At 50.6% G+C, this 22,224-nt stretch overlaps 1 protein-coding gene across 4 annotated transcripts; it reads right to left on the bottom strand.

Moving 5' to 3' along the window:
- Positions 1–1,522: 1,522 nt before the first annotated feature.
- Positions 1,523–21,044, bottom strand: Loxl4 (lysyl oxidase like 4). Of its 4 annotated transcripts, XM_078029810.1 has the most exons (16): positions 20,653–20,754; positions 17,797–17,969; positions 16,434–16,732; positions 15,630–15,808; positions 14,566–14,771; positions 12,865–12,903; positions 12,515–12,734; positions 11,806–11,992; positions 11,486–11,640; positions 10,625–10,792; positions 9,412–9,574; positions 6,987–7,230; positions 5,800–5,915; positions 5,235–5,371; positions 4,763–4,874; positions 1,523–2,801 (listed from the first exon to the last, which is right to left on the bottom strand). In XM_078029810.1, the coding sequence occupies exons 2-16, from the start codon at positions 17,868–17,870 to the stop codon at positions 2,731–2,733; spliced, it is 2,370 nt and encodes a 789-aa protein (XP_077885936.1). In that variant the 5' UTR covers positions 17,871–17,969; positions 20,653–20,754; the 3' UTR covers positions 1,523–2,730. The 4 variants fall into 4 exon arrangements, with proteins under 4 accessions (XP_077885936.1, XP_005335304.2, XP_005335303.2 ...); XM_005335247.5 differs by lacking the exon at positions 17,797–17,969 and having other exon boundaries at positions 20,653–21,044; XM_005335246.5 differs by lacking the exon at positions 17,797–17,969 and having other exon boundaries at positions 11,806–11,989; positions 20,653–21,044.
- Positions 21,045–22,224: the final 1,180 nt, after the last annotated feature.

Genomic DNA, 22,224 nt, shown 5'->3' with positions numbered 1-22,224 from the left:
GTTCCTCTCCCCTTCTTGACCTCCTTTGCGCACGCACACACACACACACACACACACACACACACACACACACACACACACACACACACACATACACACACAACCTCTTGCCTTTTCCCATCTCTCAATCTGACATCCTGCAGAAAACATCTGGCACACAGCATGTGCTTGGTATGATCTTATCAGCCTGTGCCAGAGGTACTTGGCAAGCAGCACCAGACCATCCATTACAGGGACGATCAGCCAGTTTGAAATAAACACCTCTAAGCAGTGTGAGATTTCCTAAAGGACACAGACAGGTCAGAGCCATCAACTCTGGCTTTATCTCAGTGGTTTTGGAAAGTAGTTCTACACTGAAGAAATGGTAGTGCTAGGTGGGCCTTAAAGTGCTGAAGTGGCAAGAAGTGGTGTACTGTGCTATTGAAGCAGAAGCCACTTTTTTTTTTTAAAGTACCCATGACAGTAACAGATTGTTAACATTGCCTAGAACTATCTTAAATCCTAGGATCACCTGAAATTTATAGTAGAGAAGTACATTCCCTCTGAAGAATATGCTGAGGTTTCTAGTACTTTAGTTCCTCTCAAGACCAAAGTGTGCTATTGTAGGATTCTTCTGAGGTTTTGATTCTGTCTGGAATTTGGTGGTTGGTATTCTGTGAACATTCCTCATCTAGTTATAAGTCATGCCAGCCACCAGTCTTCCTATGCCTTTCCCTTTTAACTCAGAGGTGTAACAGCACAGCCCTTGTATGGCTTTTTCCAGGAATTAGAACCAGCTGCACCTATCAAATGTGTGATGTGGGCAGCAAGACTGAGACCAGAGCTAGTGGCTGTCTGCCTGGCCAGAGTTTTCCGGCCTTCTTGGAAACTAGATCTGGCAAGAAGCAAAGGGTAACCCCCTGCCTGAATCTAGTCATCAGTCACCACATGCTCCCCCACTAGCTGCACATTCTTTCACAGGCCATTAGCTGCATGCGTGAGTATAATGTTGTTACTGTTTGGGAGATGTTTGCCTGATCCAACAGGAAATCAGTCCTTCCCTTGTTTACCTAAACTGCCACGCCAAAATATAATGCTCCCTCTGCCTAATGAAGGAGATGAGGGAGTCAAGAAGAGCTGGTAGGTAAGAGGAAGGAAGAAAGCACTTCTTTGTATTCACTGAGAGTACCTCAGAACTTATCCCACTTGACTCTCTACAAAGGGGTTGATCTGGTGATGGGGGAGGGGAGTCATAAATCTGTTTTTTCTGCTACAATGTTGACAGTCTTGGAACTTGACCTTGCTCCTACCTTGTGTCCCTTAACCTTTCTGATCCCCGCCCCAACCTTTTATACCTCATTAATCTTTTAGCATTGAGCCTGGGGAAGGAAACTTTGAAGGAGACAGGTTGACATCTGGTTAGAGAAACATACTGGGGCTGTCATGAAATGTGTGCCCTTTGCATTCTTGTCCTTAGTACAGTGGGAGGTTAAGGGGTAAGAGTTAGTATGCTAGGAACTACATAATCACAGCTGGTCTGGTCTTTGGAGCAGTCCACAATGAGCAACCTTTATTGGCATTAGGAGTGTCAGAACTATAAAGATCATCTCTTTTAAGTGTGTGTCAGTGGAGAAAAGATGAAGAATCATGTCCAAGAAGACCTTGGTATTTTTATACCACCTGAGCAACAGCATACTGGAGCCACATCAAGCAGGGATGGTGGCCTTTCCCAGGTTTGGTCCTTCACTAAATTAAATGATTCCCTTTCTGATTTCTCCATTCTTGTGTCCCTTACCCTACCAGACCTATCTTCATGTTTCTATAGAGAGTAGCTTGACTTTTCTTTTCATTACAAAAATGTATTTGATGCAAAGTTGACTTGGTTGAGACCTTAAATTTAGGCCAATCCTGAGATGCATGGTGATCCTGAGAGAAAATGGATTGTCTGCCAAGTGTAAGACACATTCCTCTCCTTGGCAGAGACCCTGATAGAGACTGGGGTCCATATACTTTAGCAGTCTTTCTTTGATCTTCTCTTGCTGTTCTGCAGGAAGGCCCCATCTGGGCTCTTCTGTGAAACTTGTCTTTTCTCAAATACTCAATAATTGGTGATGTTGACCCATCAGTAGATAATGGGATGCCTGAGGCCTGAGATTGCAGGAGTTTTACAAACAGCCTTATATGCAATAAGATAAAGGTAACACACTAAGGAGCAGATGTGAGAGGCAAGTTCTAAATAAGGACAGATAAAGCAAGGGACTGCATTCACCAACTTCTCTGCAAGTTGTGATTTTGACAGTTATGTTGCATTGAGCTTCTAGCAGAGAACTAATCCCACTTCTTGCATATTTTGGTCCTCTGTCTTCTGCTCTTTGAGGACATTTACAAAGCACTGTTTATGCGGAGGTCTGGGCCATAGTTCACCCCTAAGAAACTGAGAGTTTCTGAATCCAGGAACCCTGTGGCAAATTTCAGTAAAGATTGGGTCTCCTTATGAAGAGGAGCTTAGATGACCAAAGCCTGGAGGTCCTATTATGTATGCCACAGGAGACAGACCCAGAACCATCCTGAGGGAGCGATACCGTCCTGGTTTGGTGATCTTGCCATCAAAATGTTTCCTGAGCAAGTTCTTGGTGCCCCTTGACACTGGGCCCCTTTCCTTATAGGTCAGAGCTCTGTGAAGGGCATGGCTCCAATAAGCTGAGGTATTTGACGTGTGTGGGCAGCAGTTGGGAGTGTGCAGTGATGACTTCAGATGAGGTTGTTCCTAAGTCGCTGTTCCTGTTCCAGGGAAAGCTCTGCATTGGCTCTGTATGAATCTCCTGTGGGCAAAAGGAAAAGAGCTAAGTAGCCAACCTTGCCGCAGTCTCTCATTCCCTGACAACCTCACACAGATCCATTCTGTCCAGCTCGTCCTTTTCTTCACTTGTGAGCATAGACATGAAGTGTCATTTGCTAGGAACAGACCCTGGCCAGGAAATCAAGGCTGTTGAATGGAAGGGGCTGTGCTGGTTCATCCTTTGCTGCCTACCCAGATTCATTCTGTGCCTTTTGTTCTCTCTGAGCTCCAGGGAACTGATCCCCAGAAATTGTATGACAGTGGCTACCTTATCCTTTCTGGCTGAGATGTGTTAACAATTGCAGGAAGTCAAGAGAAGAGGCATCAAACATTTCCTCTCTGTCCAGGTTTACCCTGTAACTCTAGTAATGGCTGTGAATGCACACACCCCTTAGCAAATATAGGCATTTCAAAACTTTAAGATGGAAGGGCTCTTTAGGTCCATGGATCTAGCTTTCACTTGGCTCTGGGATGTCTCTTCCCCCTTCAAGCCTAGAGGGGTAACAGTTCTCCCACTCATATTGCCTCAATATCCCTGTCTTCTTTAGTCCTATGCACACTTCTATAGTTTTTTTGTTACATAATTTCAGGCCCATTTGGTGTGCCCTCTGTTTTCTGCAAGGACTCTAATGGGTCTCTAATCATTAGCAAAAAGAACCTACAAGATGCATTGTTTTTCTTTGCTTTTTCAATGCTCTGGATCCCTTGTAGTCTGATTATGGAGAATCTGCTATCTATATGCACAGTCGTGGACTCCAGTTCCTGATTCCTCTCACCTTGTTTCATTATAATGTCAGCGAAAATCTACTTAATCACCAAATCCAAAACCTTCAGATATTCTTCCTCTTCTCATTCTACTTCTCATCTATTGCCAGTTATTTTTTAAAACCAAGTGATCTTTTTATTCCCTTGACCAAAATTTGTCAGTGATAAATAGAAGCCCACAGGATAAAGTCCATTCTCTAAGAACTACCATAACCCGAGGGAACTTTAGTAGGGTGGAAGTTCATGACCCTGTTTAACAAAAGAGAAAATTCAGGTTGAGATTTCTCATTTCCCACAGCTAGAAAGTGATGAGATTGGATTTGAAACCCAGTGAAGATGTCTGAAACCAAATCATATGCTCCCCCTATTCCCGTTTGTGTCTTTTGTCCCTCCTTTCATACCTGTTCAAATATACTTCCTCTTTGAAACCTTTTCTAGCCCCCAACTCTTTGCTTACTCTGATTTAGTTCATGCCTGTTTGAGGGTACTTACCAGTCTTGGGATCATCCATTTGTATGTCTGCATACCCTACTTGACATTAAGCTCCTGTGTCTGACAGTGCTTAGCACTGTGGTAGGTCTTAATGTTGACTGAAGAAACAACTCGGCGCCACCCACCCTGTAAATTCTAATATGGCTGAATGCACACACAGGCATTTCAAAACTTTAAGATGGAAGGACTCTACAAAAAACAAGTACAGAGACCACCTCCTCCTCATGACCTCTTCCTTTGTGTGATACTACTAGTCCTGTAAATGTCCCTGTTCTCCTTGATCCTCTTACAAGTGGGTATGATTTCAGTTGGGAATAGTAATGCACACCAAGGGGATCTGCTTTTGCCTGTGAGGCAGTCAAGCTTAGAATGGAGGCAAGCCAGGAAGGCCAGGGGAAAAGGAACATACTGGAAAAGAAAATCCTGACGTGGTTTGAGGGACAGAAGGAAGGATTCTGTGACAGTCCTTAAGGCAAATAGGGATGTAGAAGTAGTTACTGGGTGAGGTGGATGGTCTGATCAATTTTAGAAATCCACTGTAACAGTGTCACAGGAAATCTGTCTTTGTCCCATCCCTCCATCCCTGGCCATTTACACACCCACATAAGTCACACTTGGGAATACAATTAGAGTCTTTCCAGCTTCCCAAGCCTACACAAGACTGGGGCCACAGTGCCTCAGACTTACCTGTGTGGCAGTTGTGCAGCCAGACCCTCTGCCCGTCATACTTGCAGCGGCAGCGCATCATGTTGTTGGAGAAGTCTGACTCCGCCACCTCATTTGTGGGGTTCACAACCACCTGGATGAGATGGGGACAGATGAAAATGAGTGATTTGATTTCTGAGTTGACATGTAAGATCCCTTACATCATATATAATAATATTTTTTAAAGTTTACCCTTAAGAATCACCCCAGGCAGTAGGCATTAATGTCCCCATTTTATAGATGGAAACTCAGAATTGCCAAATGTCCATTGACTCAGAACTAAAACCCAGGGTCTTGGGATTCCCATTGAATGTTCTTTTCTCCCAGCACAGCTGCAGCTATGGGCCTTTTGGAGACTACAAAGGGGAACACTTTGCTATCATCTGGTCTCAGGGTGCGATTTGTAACTTCTATAGGAAACGGCTCCTGTGGAGATTTCCCCAAGCATCCTTACCTGGAAGATATAGTCCCCTGGTCCCACATCTGTGATATCCACCCATTGGCAATCAATGTCATGCCGGTAAGTGTCCCAGCAGCCTACAGTCACTCCCTGTTCCCCAAAGTTGGCACATGCATAGCGCCGCTGAAGTCCTGTGAGAAAGGATACACAGTCACTGAGGCACCGGGTAGGTACTTGTGACCCAGCACCATGCTAGGTCTTTCACGTACTTAAGCCTTTCACAATGCAGACATGCTCAGTTCACAGATTGAGTTTGTAAGTAGGAGACAGTCCCTGCCCTCAGAGAGTTCAGGAGACTGCAATTATTATCTAAGATAAAAAGTGTTAACTCTTTTTAAAGTGGTACAAAGTGAGATGGGAATTAAGAGGAAATCGACCTTTCACCTAAGATTTCATAAGGTAAGAAATTGACCTTTTTAATTTCCTTGAGGGCTGTTGCCAAGCCAGTACCTGAGGCTGTTGAACAGGGCAGAGAAAATCTGACCCCACAGGAGCTAAGGAATTCATAAGGAGTATAACCGGAGAACATGCTGGTAGATGCTGATGGGAAACCACATACCTGTGGGGCAGTTTGTGTCTTCTAGACAGAAGCTGGCCTTGTGCCCCTCAGCCACCTTGGAGCCATTGAGTGTAAGTAGGTCATAGTGGGTGAAGACCTCGATGCTGTGGTAATGCCTGCAGAAGACAGAGCTGTCAGCCCGATAGCAATAGGAGAGGGTCTCCTCTGAAAGGGTTAGCAGGAGAGATTGAGGGACTGGGCCCCATCATTACCCAGAAAGCAAAGTTATAATAGCAGGTTGTGCCCTTCTGCCTCTCAAACTCAAGGTCAGTATGACCCACAGCCCACTTTGCTAGCACCCCTGACAGGGAGCAAGGCACAGCTGTCTGCATTATCAGGCTCTTAACTCACATAAGGCAGGGTAAAAGCTGCCCTCGTAGCCTCTAGGAGGCTGTAGCCTGGCTACAGGGCCTGAAGCAGAGGTGGAAGGAAGGAGCACCTGACCCAAGGACCAGCCTAGGAGCCAATTGGCTGCTGAGGAGGGAGCTTACTCTGCTCTATCAGCCTGGGACCAAATTGCTACCATAGTTTCCAATCTAGTTATAATGACAACTCTGTCGGTGCTCCAGGGAAAGGTGCTTATTATCTCAGGCAAGGCCAAGTCCCAAAGTCATTGTCCATTCCTCTCAGCTTTCCTTTACCCATGTCTGCGTCCTAAAGAAAAATACTTATTTTTTAATTTTTTTTTTCCCATTCTGCCTTTCTCAGAGGCATTGTCTTGCTCTCTGTTCTGGAGGCTCCTGATGGGAAAGAATGCTCCTTTGTCTTCTTTTTTAGCACCAAACTGTTCATGCTATTCTTTGGAGGCCTGGCCTTGTTGCCTTGCTGCTGTAGGAACCAACAATCTGTTTTCACAGAGCTAGCATCCTATTTTAGGCCTCCAGTGTTCTGTGGGTTCCTAACTTCTGTCTTCTAAAATACAAAGCCTAAGATCCAACACAGAAAAATTGCATAATACCATGATAGCAGAGACCGACCACAGCAGTGACTTTCTTTGGGATGTCACTGTGGGAAACAGGCTCCATGACCACCATTAACATAGGTCTCACTGAAGAAAGAGACATGGGGCAGGTGAATGCTACTGGGATCACTGTATTGCCCCTGGAGCAAGGAAGACTTATCCAGAGTGCACATCTTACCCAGGCAAGTTTGCCCCCTCTAGAGCCAAGACACAGGTTGGCACCAACCTGTGGCACTGGTGCCAAATCCAGCTGTGGCGTCCAGTCTTGGGACGAAAGTCAGCCCTGCCTAGGTTGTAGATCTGTGAGGAGAAGCGCAACAGGCGCCGGTGTCCATATGGCCAGTCCATGTGGTCGGCTGACTGTGAGAGGCAGTTCTCCTCATGGGCACAGTATAGCAGGCTGAGTGGGCGGTCCTCCAGGTAGGCTGTCTCCTGCACCAGCTGAGCATTCATCACTAGGTCTGGAGCACCTGAAGTGGCAGAGAGTTGAGGCAGGAGGCCAGGGGTAGGAAGGCAACAGGTCTTGCTCCCCAGCATGAGCACAAACTTCCCCCAGATCAAGCTCTCTGGGAGAATCCCAGAAAAGAGCGCAGTTCAGCCAGGAGATGAGAATTCTACTAAGAAAAGGAATAACCCATCAACTTAACCTGGAGGTAGTTCCAGGGTCATGATTAAGATTGCCAGCTCTGGAGCCAGGCCACCAGGGTTCATTCTTGACTTGACTTCTGACTGCCATTTCCCAGTTCTATGACTGCTTAACCTTTTTGTGTTATCATTTTTGTCATCTTCAAGATGGAGAAAATGTAATCATATTAATGTGGTACCTGTAAGTTGCTTAGGTGGTTGTTTACCACAGTAAACACTCAATAGATGTAAGGTGGTATTTTTTGTAAAATGCTTTTCAGTCTATAAAGTGCTTTTATGTAGCTTAGTGCATACAGTCCTTTCAAAAGCTCTACAGATACCTAACCTGGTTACTTTAACCAAGTCACTGTCCCTGGGCCTCAGTTCCTCAGTGTCAGAGACCAAGGAGGGCAAGCTGGAAGGGAGAATTGGACAAGGTTGTCCAAGCTCACGCCTGAACTCTGCCATTCCAATCTGTGCTGCTGAAGTTCTGAGCCTGCTTCCTCGAGGGCTCCTACTCCAGCCTAATTGCTACCAGGGTATTCCCTGTGCTGCTTCTGAGGCATCCAGTCATTCTGGTGCTTCTCCGTATAGGAAAATCCGACACCCTGGTGCCTGTGTCTCTCAGCTTTGTGCCCTTTTTTCCTCTCCTGTTCCAGGGGCTTTACCCTCCTTTGAAGCCATATGCCTCTACCATTGCTGTCCCTTATGTGTCAGTACAGAAATATGCAGATCTATAGCTGTTGCTGCGCAACCTCGAAGGAGAAAATTGCTCTTAGTGTTCAGTCATACATTCGGTCATACAAGCACACAGCTGCAGCTTAAACAGAGGCATCCTCCACATGAGCCCATGTGCTGATGCGAGTGAGCTCTTTTCACTGACTCATTTCAGTGGCTGGATTTGGAGGATGCTTCGCTACATAATGCCTGTACTATCACTAAAAATGCTCCTGAAATTCCTAGAGTGTATTTTGGAGAGAGCCAGGATATACTCACAAATTCAAGAGTTCCTGAGGCAAAGGAGAACTTTCAGAGGCAATAAGAAGAGAGAGTAAAGCAAAAACATGGGAAAAGTCAGAGAGAAGAGACAGGGTTGGCCAGAGGCTGCCTACTGGCTGTCTGCCCAGCTTCCATTAGCTGTTAGGAAGCAACTGTGAGAGCTGCCACTGGAGGCAGAAGAGGGAAGGCTCCAAGGTTTCTAGGAAGGGGAGTTGAGTAAGCAACCCCAGCATGCTATGAGTCCTAGCATGCTGTGGGGACCCGCTCTGATGCCCTGTCACTCTGCAGGGGAGAGTGTAATGGATGGGCCTAGTGCTTTCCCCCAGGGTACACTGCACAGAGAGGAAGCCTAGAGCTCCCTGACAGAGGTTAAGGATATCTTGGGGTTAAGTTTGGCAAGGAAAAAGGACAAGTGGCCACCTTGGGCAGTGCCTTTGGACTGGATATAATTATCTTGGCACAGGCATTGTTGGCAGTTGTCAAACAGAGATGCTGCTACCCTGAGAATCTGGGTTTGTGGGGCAGACATTTGCCAAAAAGTAGTCTTTCTTGATCCCATAGCTCAGGAAGAGAACACATACCTAAAGCTTTAGGCCTCAGTATACCTCATATTTATATATCCTCTGCAATGGCTTCCAAACTTTTTTCTTACAAACAAGAAATATATTTTATGTTGTAACCTAATACTCACTTACATAGTGCCAAGAAAAAGCAACACGACTCTTAAGTGTAATGTACTCTCATGTTTTCTACTGTTTCAGTTTTTGAAATCTCTTAGTCATAACCCCAAATTGAAATAAACTCTTCTTTTTCCTTATGCTTTCCCACCTTGTTTTATTTCTCATAGTAGCTGCACAAGGTGGGCAGGGCAGGTTTTGTATCCTGATGTGACCCACGGTTTGGCCACACAGAAGTGGTAGTCCCACTCCTTGTCCCTGCTGCCAGGCAGCTGAACCAGCCCTCCAGGCCCTCCCTGAGGGGAGCAGAGGCCCACCCATCCAGGCTCCTTGAGCCCCTCCCATGCTCACTGTTTGTGCAGGAGACTCCAGCTGAGAAGCGCCCAGTGCCGTGGGAGCAGTGCACAGGCCCATGCTTCTGACACTGCTGCAGGGCCAGCTCTGTGCCTGAGCAGCGCACTCCACTCATGACCACTTCTCTGGCTTCAGGCGTCCCCTGCCAGTACCATGTGTCCTAAGGAAACAGCCCACATTACCCGGTCAGAGTAGAGAGATGCCTTGGGAGTCATCTCCTCTGAGGCCCATCTGAGACTTAGACCTCTTCATCCCACTACTCCCACCAAGATGTGCCCTTCCTGGGCCTGAAAATCTTCACTGATGAACCCTACCCCTGGGACAGTCTATGACCCCTCTGATATTAGAAGTTTCTTCCATGTGTGGAGACAAAAACCCACTGCCTGTGGCTTCCATCTTACTGCTCCTATCCCTCTCCCCGGTGGCAGTTCTTCACGATCTGAAGAGGATTGAGTTGTTCCCCTCCTCCTCATACAACTGCTATGTTCCCATTTCTCCTGTTGTTCCTCACAGCCCGCTGTGGGTTGTGATCAGGGCTGTGCCCAGTTCTCGGCATGAAGTCTATACAGGCCTTGCCCAGCAGGCTGGAATGAGGGCAGCCAGGCCTGTATCCTCTGTTTGTTTCCTTATGGTCTTTGATTCTGCTGTTTCTCCCAGACTGCCACATCCTGGTTCAGTCCAACATTATTTCAGTCCAACATCATTATCTCCCTTCATTCAGCTTAGTCTCCACTCCAGCTGTTTTTCAAACAGCAAAGGAAGAAAGCTTTTAAAAATCTGTAGGATTTAGGCTGTTAATGGTCTTGCCCCTGCTGTCTCCACCCTTAAACCTCCCTCGAGAGCCACTCTGCAACCTTTGGCCCCTGGTTTCCTCAGCTGAATCAATCAAGCTTTCTCTGGCCACAGGGCTTTTGCATGCACTGTTTATTTTTCTTCCCCCTCATCTGCTAACTTCTACTCATATTTCCTACAGATGAAACTTTGTATCTGGGTATGTGAATATTTTACTAATGATAGGCTCTTTCATGGGATTTTTGTCTTGTTCACTATAGTATTCCCAGCACCCAGCATTGCATCAGCCCATAGTTTCATTTAATAATTAAATGTTGAATGAAAGAATGAAGGGCCAGCAGCCCTAACACAGGAAGTGTTGGTCCTCTCCATCCAGGAGGCTGAGAATTTATAGGGAAGGAGCAAGACAGGGACCTACCTTGATAGCAAAGTTGGCAAAACCCAGGCCAAGCTGTCGGCAGGCCACCCTGGCTTCAGTGAGACCCCAGTGATCACTGCACACGGTGCCCCAACGTAGGACACCATTCACCTCCACCTGCACCTCCACCACGCCCTCTTCTGTGCTTCGTCCACCTGCCAAGCGCACCTGCAGTGGTCAGAGGCATGTGAGGGATGGGACAGCCTGGGGAGCGGAGAACAGAGGACTGCAAGCAGGGGGCCCTGCTCAGGCCAGCTCACGTGCAGCCTTAAACCAGACACACTCACTCTAGGCTAGTGAGCACCGTTTAATGGATAGTCCCTAATGTCCTTGCCTCCTAAGCAATCTGACTCAAAAGTGCCTGACAGGAGCTCCTGCCACGGAACTTGCCCTCCTCCTATCTCTAAAATCCTACCATGGTGATGCACAATTTGCAAAGGGCTTTCATTTCTGCTGCATATGTACAGCCCCCAAGAGTTGACCTCATTTTATGAAACACCAGCCATGTGCCCACAGTCCTCCTCAGTTTGACTTAAGTGTCTGGCACAGCCTCCACTACCACTCCCCAGTGCCTGCGGCCTGTGGCTCTCACCCTCAGACACCTTCTTTTGCAGATTCATAAGGAACCTGAGAGGGTAGGTGAGAGAGTACAGACACACCTGCAGAGCCCCTGTGTCCCTCTGACACCTCTGAGGGGAGCAGAGGATTCTCCAGGCTGGCTCCAATAGGGCAGGGGGACTGCACACAGCTGAAGGCCTGGCTGCTCCTCCTGAGTCCCTCACCACTCACTCAAGGTTGGTATCCTGGGATTCCCTAGGTTTCCCAGATCCCTGCCTGGCCACACGCTCAGCCTGAACTCACCTGATTCTGGAAGCCCATGTCAGGGATGTTACACCTGACGGCAGCATCATTCTCATGTTGACAGCCATTCTGGGACCCTTCCAGGGCGAGGCAGTCACTGAGGGTCTGCTCATATCCCCTGCAGTGCACCTCACTAAGGTGGATGGGCCCCAATCCTGGGTGGGGGAAGAGATGCTGTGTGAGGCTCCATCTCTGTGACCTCACACTGTGGCTGTCCCTCCACAGAAGGAGAGAACTTCTGGGCATTGACACCCTAGGGACTTCAAGAGAGGAACAAGGCCCTCCCACCCCCTCACCCCCTGGAAGGCCTTCTCACTTACCTTGGCCCAGCTGGGCCCCAAAGAGGGCCTCCCGTGCAGAGCCAAAGCCAAGCTGACGACATAAAACGCTGGCAGAGATGAGGTTCCACCTGTGGTCACAGACTGTGCCCCATTGCCGGTTCACCAGCACCTCCACCCGGCCCTCGCCCACCTGGGCCCCAGAGCGCAGGCGCACCTTCAGCTCCTGCTGGGAAAAAAACTGGCTTCAGGGAAGGCATCCAGAGGGACTAAGCCACCAATGTGGGACACCAGAGCAAGGCTCCTTCAAGCTCCAAGAGCCAGAGCCAGGGCAAGGAGTTACTGACTGCCCACAGCCATCATCTTGAAGAAGCCGTGTTTCTCGACCTCCACTTCAATACAAGTTACCACCACGACCTCATCAAGGAGACAGTCCCAGTGTTGTGCTAGTATGTGTGTGACACCTCACTAGGTTTTTTCCTACATTTTATAATAAAGGGCAGGTTCAATACCTCCAGCCCTCAGAGGGCCCTAACTACAATTACTGTTTTTACGGTTACCCTCTATTCTTGGCAAGTGATGTCAACTTGCCTTTTATGTACAGTTATAAATGATCTCTTTTAGATAACTTCCAAGGTTCTCCGTTCTCTGATTCCGTTTCTCCTCTTGATCTAGTTCCTCTTTCCTATCCCCTCCAGGCAGAGTCCTGCCTGTGCCTCTGGGTTAGGGTACAGAGTCCCTTGGGGCTCACCTCTGCCCGGGACTCCTTGTGCCAGGGCTTCACCTTGGGCGATGGAAAACGGGGCCCCGCCACACAGCTGACCACCGCGTGCATGCCACCTGGACAGGCCGGCTGCAGCTTGCCTCGTCGTGGGGCCACCTGCACCTGGCAGTTGGCCAGGTGGGGCTCTGTCCCCAGGCAGTCAACCCGGTGGATCCAGAAGGAATTCTTACTGGTCAGGCCCTTCAGCCTGGAGGACAAGGGAGATGTGGGTGAATGAGGGCTTGAGCAGAGGCTGAGGAGAGGGCAGGGGAGGGGACGGGAAGGAAGCCCTGGGTGCCGCAGCCATTTGCATGTTCCCTGAGGGTTCCACTCCTCACCTAGACTTGGGATCCTTCATCTTCAGATTCCAGATTTTTCTGTGGTGGAGAAAACAGACAGGAGGTGGAGGAAGTATGGAAATCCCACTCTCTTGCTACCACTATGGTTCCTCATAGTTGCCATTAAGTTTGCACTGGACTTCACAGTGTGTAAACTTGTTCACAAATATTATCTCAGTGCTGAGCTTCACAGAAGCCTTGATAAGACAGCATCTCACAAATAACGATGATCCCATTTTATAGAGAAGGCAGGCAGGGTTCTGGGGCTTGTCCTGAAGTGGGGTATGCACTGACTAGGCAATTCAAACCTGCTCTCCCCAATCCAGATGAAGGGGATCCTTTGGGGAGTACCCTAAGAGGAGTGATGTGGGGACAGGCATAAGTCATAAGACTTGCTGCAGGTGGGGGAACTGCCACCCAGAGACACCCAAGCTATAATCAGGGCTGCTCTCCTCGTGGGTGGCAGGTGAGTCAGCAGGACCAAACTGTGTAATTACCAGGCAGTGGGGGACCAGGGGCCTGCACCCCATCATCCCCAAGGATGGAACCACATGGATACCCACCACCCCTCTTTCTTTAGGACCAGGACCATCTAAGCCAGAGATACAAGGACAGAACAAGGGACATGAAACTGCTTCATTGAAGTGTGACAAACTGGAGTGGTTGAGGGCAAATGACTTGGAGATACCAAGGGAGATTTCTCCCTCCATGAGAAACCAGGCTTTCACTGATGTGGAGCCAGTGGGGCTGTGACTGTGTCTTTATTTATTGGGCTGACACAATCTGCTGTGACAGTTTAGTCACATTTCTTTTTTTGTTTTTTTTTCGTGGCGGGGGTACTAGGGATTGAACTCAGGGGCACTCGACTGCTGAGCCACATCCCCAGCCCTATTTTTATTTTATTTAGAGACAGGGGCTCCCTGAGTAGCTTAATGCCTCGCAGTTGATGAGGCTGGCTTTGAACTTGTGATCCTCCTGCCTCAGCCTCCCCAGTTGCTAGGATTACAAGCATACGCTCCTGTGCCCAGCCTGGTTTGGTCACATTTCTAACAGAATACTTTTGTCTCCTCTCCCAAAACCCACCTACCACATACCTTGCTGACATACAACAAAATTAAACCTGGCTTGGACCAGAGTTGAGAGAATTCAGTGGGACAAAGTTGAAACAATTTCGTGGAATGACGATGGAGGCCCAGATGCGCTGCCCAAGGCCCCATGGCTAGTTTCTGGTAGAGATTCGACCAGAATGCATTTCATCTACACTTGCGGGTGAAACTGTATCTTCAGTAAAATACATCCTTTAATCAGGGACACAGTTTTACACACAGTTGTTTTCATTGTGGGGCATTCTATACCATAGTCAATTCTTTTTATATGATTGCCAAACATAAATTTGTTTTTTTGTTTTCTGGCCACATCTATGTATTTCTCAGGATCTTAAGGTTTGTATTTGAGAATTTTCTTAATTATTCCGAAGGGATCTTTAACTCAAGATCCTTAACCCTTTTCCTCAGTTGGGATATTTTCCTCCTGATCCCAACATGTGCAAGGTCCTGCCGACACCCACCCCTATCAGTCCATCCCCACAGCCCTCACTGTACCCTGCACAGTCCCACTGCCACACACACACCCACGTACACACATTCACATAGCACACGTGTATACACCCAGCCTGGCTCCACAATCTCACCACCTTCCTACCTGTAATAGAGGCTGTTGACAGGCACCTGGCTGGGGAAGCCCAGCATACCACACACCACCCTGCTGTTGTTCATGGTCCAGCTCTGGTCACACACCTGCCGCCAGTGGCCCTCGTACCGTACTTCCACGGCTCCCTCAGTCACCGGGCTGTGCCTCTTGGCACTAGCGAGGATGGGCTTGAGCCGCACCTCCTCCAGCCGCTGGCCCTGCAGTGTGCATAGTCACCATGAGATGGGCCCTGGGTTCCTGGGCCTCCTGCTGGGCTGCTGCAGGTCTTCCCTTGGGAGAGCCAGGCTTGGAGCTCTTACAGAACCATCCCCCATGTCCCTTATAGGTCAGGCCGGGAAACTGAGGCTCAGAGGGTGGAAGGTATTCGCTGACGGCCACATAGTGAGTAGGAGCAGAACCTCAGTTTCACTAGGCCATTTTCTGCCTTTCCAATTCGTTAAATTGGAGAGACCAGGTGGATGTGCCCTCCTTGGCAGCAGGCCAGGAGCCCTTGGGGATTGGGAGGCTTCTGCTGGGCATGGAGGGGCCTTCTTCATGCCACCCTGGGAAGAGCTGATATGGGCACAGCACAGCTGCTTGAAACTGGCAGGATCTTTTGGCCCACGAGTCCCACCACCCAAGCCCTGGGGTGACTTGGACCAGTGCAGAGCCCCCTAACCCCATTGTAGTCTAGCTGCCCTCAGGCAGAGGCTGTCTGGCAGCAGATGGTGGGGGCCAGAGCCCTGCCCTGCCCTGTTGTTTGGCTTGGGTTGTTTTTAGCTCACGGTTGTTTGTGCTGGGAAGAGGCAGCAATTGTGGCCAGGCCTTGTGGGTGAAACAGCCCCTCGCTCCCCTGCACCTCCCTCATGGGGAGCAGCTTCTGAGAATCCCAGCATGCCTGGCCTCTGATCCCCAGGCTGCCCTGCATCAAACTGGGCACCTGCTATGGGTCAGAGCCTCAGGGACACTGTTCAGCCCACTTCTGCCCCATCTCTTTCTCCTCCTCCAGGCTCATCTTTCAGACGGCTCTCTGTCTTGGATCCAGCCCTCAGCTCAGGCCTGAAGAGCCTCCTTACCTGGGGCCCAAGGGCATTGGAGACCCTCTCAGAGAAGTAGCCTCTCTGGCGCTGGGGGTGGCATACCACCCCGACATCTTCTGAATGGCTGCAGTCACTGACACCCCAGCCATTAGATGCACACTGGTCCAGGGAGTTCTCAGTTCCCATACAGCGCACATTGTCCAGCCAGATCGGGCCTATGGGGAAGGGGAGGGGCAAAGTTCAGATAGACTCAGAGAGGTTGGTCACAGCTCTGTTTCCTACATGGGATCCACACTTATCAAGTCTCCTCTTCCAAACCCTGAGAGAAAAGTGTGGGAGAAGGGCTGGGGATATAGCTCAGTGGTGGAGCTATTGCCTAGCATGCATGAGGCCCTGGGTTCTATCTGAAAAGAAAAATGGGGGAGCAGGGCAGCTGGCTTTCCTTCGGTCTTAGTATCAACAGCTCTGCCTACTGCCTTCTCTTGGTGTCAGACCCATAGAATCTCTTTTTGGAAACTGGCAAGTAGTCTAGTAACTAGGCCGACTTGTTCACTCTTCATCCATCCAGTCATCCATTCAATAGTGTTTGCTAAGCACCCCTGGGTGCCAGTCACCACATTCAAGGAACTTAGAGCTCAGTGATGGTGACAGTGGCACCTTATCACAAGGGGGAATGCCAGGGTCATCTGCAGCTGGGACATTCAGGTCATGACTCACAGAGGAGGCCATTTGAGCTGAGCATTAAAGGATAGGGTGACACCAGGTACATCAGTGAGTGCAGCCCCTGAGAGACACCTGCTACCATATCCTGTCATCCTGTGGGGCAGCGCCATCACTTACCCTCCCCTTGGCCATATTTGGCACTGTGGGCCCAGGTCAAGGCAGACTCAAAGCCCAGCTGGCGGCAGGCCACTGTGGCCTCCTGAAGCGCAAAGTCATCGTCACACACGGTGCCCCACTGGCCCTGGTGCAGCACCTCCAGGCGGCCCTCCTCTGGCCTGCTCCCTGGGCCCACCAGCCGGAGCTTCTTGGTGCCCAGTGACTGTGGCCTGCAGGGAGGGGTCTGGCCTAACAGCAGCAACAGCAGAAACAGGGATATGGTGGCTGGTGGGGACCACATCCTGGTGACGTCAGGGTACCTAGGGGATGAGTAAACAAGGATCACCAATTCCACCCCAAACCCTGGGCCTCTTCAGCACTGGTAGCAGGTAGATAAGGGGCTTTGCCTTGGAGTGGTGGGGATACCCTCAGGGCAATAATGTCTACCCTTTGATGTTCACAGCATCCGGATCAAAGGTATCAAATGCCACCTTCCCCACAGAGGGGGAATGTTGGGGAAGAAAGGGTTATTAAAGGAGTCAGGTTCTCCCCCACTTTGCAGTGTGGCTTGGCCAAGTCTCTTAAACTGTTTAGGTCCTGATTTTTTATTTTCTAAAGTGAGGAGATTGAGCCAAATATTGCCTGCTCTCTCCTGCAGCATGGATCGCCTGTGACACCCATCAGTCATAGCTCCAGCTCCATCCAGGTGTATCATTCCTTCATCCATGCCACAAACACTCTTGGAGTGCTTCAGGCCAGTTATTAGGCCAATACTGAGACAAAGAAATGAAGACATGAAATACCCTGCTGAACCTCTCCATGCAGAGAAGAGGAATCAGGGGTCAGAGGAGTAAGAGATCTCTCAGGTGGGAAAAAGGGCATTCCAGGTAGAAAGAACAGGATGAGTAAAGAAGGGAAGAAGAAAAGAGGTGAATTCATGCAAGAGCAGGGAGTGCCCTTCTTTTCCCCAGACTCTACAGTGTTGTGGGCTTAGAGGGGCAAGGAAGGAGGGGCAGGCCAGGTCCAGATGCTCAAGGGCCTCATGGACCATGCACAGGTTTGTGCTTCATCCTTTGGGGCAGCGCCATCACTGTAGGAAACGAGGGGCCATATGAGGATTTAGGAAGGGAACATCAGAGAGAGGGGCCTTGTGTCCATGAGGCTGGAATGAGATGCTATTTGAGTCCTCAGAGTGAATGAGCTGGGTCCTGGGACCAGAGGAGAGAACAGGGCAAACAGGAGAGTCATGACTTTTAGAGCTGCCAGAGACTTCTGGAGCCACCAATGCTGCCACTCCTCCACCCCAGGTTTTATGCTGATGAAGAGCTGAGGCCCATCAGGAAGAGAGGCTGGAGAGGCTGGTCCCTGGCTCTCTGCCCAGTACTTGTGTCTTAGAGGTGGTTCTGATGTGATGGCATCTTCCTTGGCACTGCTGTTCTTGGGGATCACGCCATTCATCTAAGCAGGAAGTGTCTCAGGCCCCTGCCACTCTTGTCACCACGGCTGAGAGTCACTCCTTATTCCTCCATCATTCAATGCAGGACTAGGTGGAGTAGGCTACAAATATACGGGATAAGCTCAGGGAAGGAAGCTTCAGGGGAATAGGGACTTTGTGTTATGTCCCCAGAGCCCAGAATAGTGCCAGGTACATAGGTGACACTCAAATATAATTGTAGTTGCATGGATGGGAGGTAACATGTCACAAGGTTGAGTACAGACGGGGGAGTCAGACCGCCTGGGTTAAAAAAATCCACCTCCCCCATTCATATCTAGATAAGCTGGTCGATTTCTCATGGCCTTAGTGTCTGCCTCTGAAAAATAGGGATAATAACATTACCTGCCACATTGGATTTTTGTGAAGATTAATGAATGAAGACTTGAAGCCCTCTGAAGAGCAGTGGACTACAATTACCAGCTACTTTAATAGCTACAACAGAACCTTTGGTCTCCATCTTCTTTGTACAAAGAAGGAAATGAAGGCCACGTCTTCTGTCAACTGCAACATTCTCTGGAACATTCTCTGCAATATTCTCCAGGTTTGCCCCTGTCCCCTCCAAGCTCAGTACTGGCCAGATCTTCTTCCCTCCACCCTGGGGGGCAGCTGCCTCCCTCCTCTCACCACAGTAGCCTCTTCCCACTGTCCCCTCCTGCCCATCCTCTTCCAGACTTAAACACTGTTTTCTTCTTGTCGCTCTCCACACAGGAACCCTGGAGGCTCTCCACTGGCGATCACCTCCAGCTTCCCTTCTCTGCTTTCCCCGCTCTCTGCTTCCCTGATGAGGAGGTAGATGCCAGAGACTGAGCCACCCTACAGTCACTACAGGAGTGACACTTTCCAAATGACAAGAGAGGATGGGTTAGGACCCTCATCTGTTAGGACACACTGGGTCTGGGCTGACAGATGACCTTGCCTCTCTCACTACCCCCAGGAATCAGGATGCTCCTGACTCTGCCACCAAACTGCTGTGTATTCTGTTTTCTTCTGAGTCTCTGCTGCAACATCTCTAAAATAAGGGGGTAGCACTAGGGGGAGACATGCTTTGATGGGGTCTAGGGTATCCTGGGCAGATCTGTTGTTTGGGCTGTGGCTAAAGTCCCCACAGCACAGAGGACGTCTTATCAGAGGCTGTGGACAGTCCAGGTCACCAGGACTGCTTCAGGACTCTGGATTCTGGCCAGGGCAGCTCCCTTCCCTGCAAGCTGCAAGAAAGTGAATGGGTACCGGTATGAGCTAGAGTCAGCTACAGGGACAGCTTCTCCTCTCAGCTGTCCCATCTACTACAGCATCCCTATAGCTTTTGCTCCCACCAAACTTATCTTCTCACCCTTCCCAGGACATAACCTCCAGCTCTCAGCTGACACATAGCTCCTTCTATCTGGAGTGCACTTTCCCTCTCTCAGATTGTCAAACTCCCACACACCTTCAACACCAGGCTCAAATGCTATTCCCTCCATTAAGCCTTCTCACCCCCCCAGCTTCCTAGCACTTGGTGAGTTTGCTCTGTGACTCCCCAAGCAATCTCCACATATCTGTTTCCCCAGCTCTGAGCACACAGCAGAGGAGTAGGCTGAGAATTAGCCCTTAGAAAGGGAGGCAGCCTCAACAGTGGTTCTTTTCCCAAGTGAAGGAGCAGGGGACAAAGGAGAGGAAGGAAGGTGTGGGAGAAAGGAGAGGAAGAAGGGAGGGAAGGATAATAATAATAATACATTTATTGTTTATGCCTCTCCATTTTACAGATAAGTAGTTGAGGCTCAGAGAAGTGAAATAACTTGCCCAGCCAGGATTTAAACCCAGCAGCCTGGCTAGAAGTCAGGGCTCTGAAAACCAACAAAGAGATGGATGTTGGAGGAGGAGGTGGAAGAGGGCTGGCAGGCATGGAGCTGAATGAAATTACACCCTGCTGCTGGTTGATTTATGACCCAGGCCATGATGTGAGGGCACTGGGGAGGGTGCCAGCACTGAGTGCCACCAAGTGAGAGATCCAGGACCCTGCCAGCTCAAGGCAAAGAGGCACCTGCTCCAGGTGCTGCCAGGGCATGCTGGCACCTGGTCTCACCTTGGCCAGGTAGAGAAAGCTGGAAGAGGGCAAACACCCAAGGGGATGCAGGAGAGCAGGAGGGTGCTGTCCTAGGAACATCAGTTTTGGAATGCCTCTCAGTCCCTTCTCTATGGCTCTCTATGGTGGGGCTTCCCCTCTGGATCCTATACCCTTCCTGGGAATCCATCTCTGTGGGCCTGAAGTAGTGCCAGCAAATGAGTCCTGAATTTCCCCAGCAGCCCTGGGAAAGATAGGGGTTGAAGTCTTCTGACCCTCCTTCCATTCCTTGTCCCCTCTCACCTCCCAGCATAGTCAACCTGTAGTTGCAGGGCACAGTTCTGCCTCTTAGTCTCCCAAGTCACAAGAGTGACATCTGAACTCACCTTGCCCATCTGAACCCCCTTCGGTGAAAAGGCAGAGGAAGTGTTACACACCTCGGGTTCAAAAGCTAGACACTAGACACGCAGGCACCCCAGGGGCCAGGCGCACCACCCACGCGGGCCTTGAGCCAACCTCCCCAAGTTGGTCACTTGTCCAACTGGAAGAAGGCTGTGAGAGATTGGGGACGAGGCAGACAGTCCGACGGACTGGGGACCACCAGCCCCCCAGAGGCCTGCAGAGTCAGGATAGACAGAAGGATGAACAGACAGCACAGCAAGAGGCAGACCCCGGGGCTGGGGGCCAGGCCAGCGCGAGCTCACCAGCTGGATCGAAGACGGTCAGGGGCTGGGCTGGGCCAGGCGCCGCGACGAGCAGCGCGAGCGGGCCTCCCGGGCCCTGGGGGCCTTTTATCCGCCGGAGCCTGCAGCCGGCCCCCAGCCCCAGCCGGCCGCGGGGGAGGCCGCAAGCCCCGCCCCGGGCGCCGCGGTGTACGCCCCGCCCGGCCGGCCCTCTGCCAGGCGCGCGGCTCGGCTCGGCCCAGGCCAGCGAGTCCCGGCTGAGCGCGGGCCAGGCGGTCGCTCCCCCGGGACGCAGGCACGCGCGCTGCGGCGGGAGGGAAGGGGCGCTCTGGGACCCGGGAGAGGGCGGCGTTGGCGTTGGCTGGAGGAGCCTCAGGGGCCCCTGAGTCCCCCTCCATGCGCAGTTTCCCAGCTGTCAAACTGGGTGATGGTGCCCACCCGCGAGACTGCCACCTAAGACCCCAGCACAGCGCCCCTCTCGTGGCAGGTCTGGCTCCAGTGCGCCGGTTAGGACGACGTAGGCGGCCTTGTGCAGGCTCGGTTCAAATGAAGTCGCTTCCGTGCACGGGGCGCTTCCGTGCTCTTTTTCAGTAACAGGTGGCCTCTTCATTGCCCGGTCCCCAGTTTATTGAATATACCTGGGGTGAAGCACTATTGTTTCTGTTGTGCAGCTGGGAACACTGAGCCCCAGGAGACCCGACTTGCTCTCCCAGGCTATAAACAGTAAATGGAAGAACTTGAATCCTCAGTACACCTTAACAAAGCTGAATGATGTGGTCCTGGCCCTATCAGGCTCTTGGAGACGGGTGCAAGAGGAGGGTCAGGTGAGGTGGGGTGGCGGAATGAAACAAATGTAGAAATGGATGAGAGAGGCAGTCCCACCATATGCATGAGCATCTAGGTGCCCAGGTTCTTTCCTATAGTCCTGGTACCCTCAGTGCCTCTGTGACGCCATCTGTAAAATGGGTAGAGGTTTGCCACCTCTCAGATTCCTGACTAGGTCCAAGCAGTCCAGCCTGGTTCCCCCCTCTCACCCCCACCTTGCCTGAGTGTCCTTCCAAAGGCTCATTCATCCAGCAGACCTTTATTGATTTTCTCCTATGTGCTAGACAGGGCACTGGAGGGTAGATGCTAGAAGGGGGCTTCCTAGTCTGGTGGGGGGAGGCAGATGTGCAAACAAGTGCTGTTGAAAGACAGAGTGTGATGAGGGCCCGGTGGCCAGGTGGACCTCAGTGATCCCTGGGTGATGGCCAAGTCATGCTCACTCTGCTGCCAGGGCCTGTGGTCCACCCCTGACTGCTCATGTCTAGGATGTCCCCCCAGTGCCCCTGCCCCGCCCCAGCTGGGCCCAAAACATTCCCTGTGATGAATCAACAGGAAAGAATGCTCCCAGCCTTGGGTCAGTGGCAGCAGTAGCAGCCCAGCTCCTCCCCCAGGGACAATGAAGCAGCTGTGGCCTGGGGTGCCAGGCATGCCTCGCTCCCTCCCTGTGCCCAGCCACCTCTAATGTTGAGCCAGGAGCAACACGGAGGTCTGGGAAACGTGGGCTCCGCCTGCTGCCAATCACCCACCCAGGCCCAGTTTCTCAGAACT

The sequence above is a fragment of the Ictidomys tridecemlineatus genome, chromosome 1, assembly GCF_052094955.1.
Source record: "Ictidomys tridecemlineatus isolate mIctTri1 chromosome 1, mIctTri1.hap1, whole genome shotgun sequence".
NCBI lineage: Eukaryota > Metazoa > Chordata > Mammalia > Rodentia > Sciuridae > Ictidomys > Ictidomys tridecemlineatus.
The sequence above is the reverse complement of the archived record's forward strand: the minus strand, read 5'-3'. Positions and strand labels throughout refer to the sequence as shown.

Coding starts and splice junctions, on each gene's coding strand:
- Loxl4 (XM_005335247.5), bottom strand. CDS start 21,029: ATGGAGGGGGACTCAGGGGCCCCTGAGGCTCCTCCAGCCAACGCCAAC. Junction 11,641..11,805: donor TGGGGCCCAGCTGGGCCAAG/GTAAGTGAGAAG, acceptor TCCCCCACCCAG/GATTGGGGCCCATCCACCTT. Junction 2,802..4,762: donor GCTGCACAACTGCCACACAG/GTAAGTCTGAGG, acceptor TTTTGCCCACAG/GAGATTCATACAGAGCCAAT.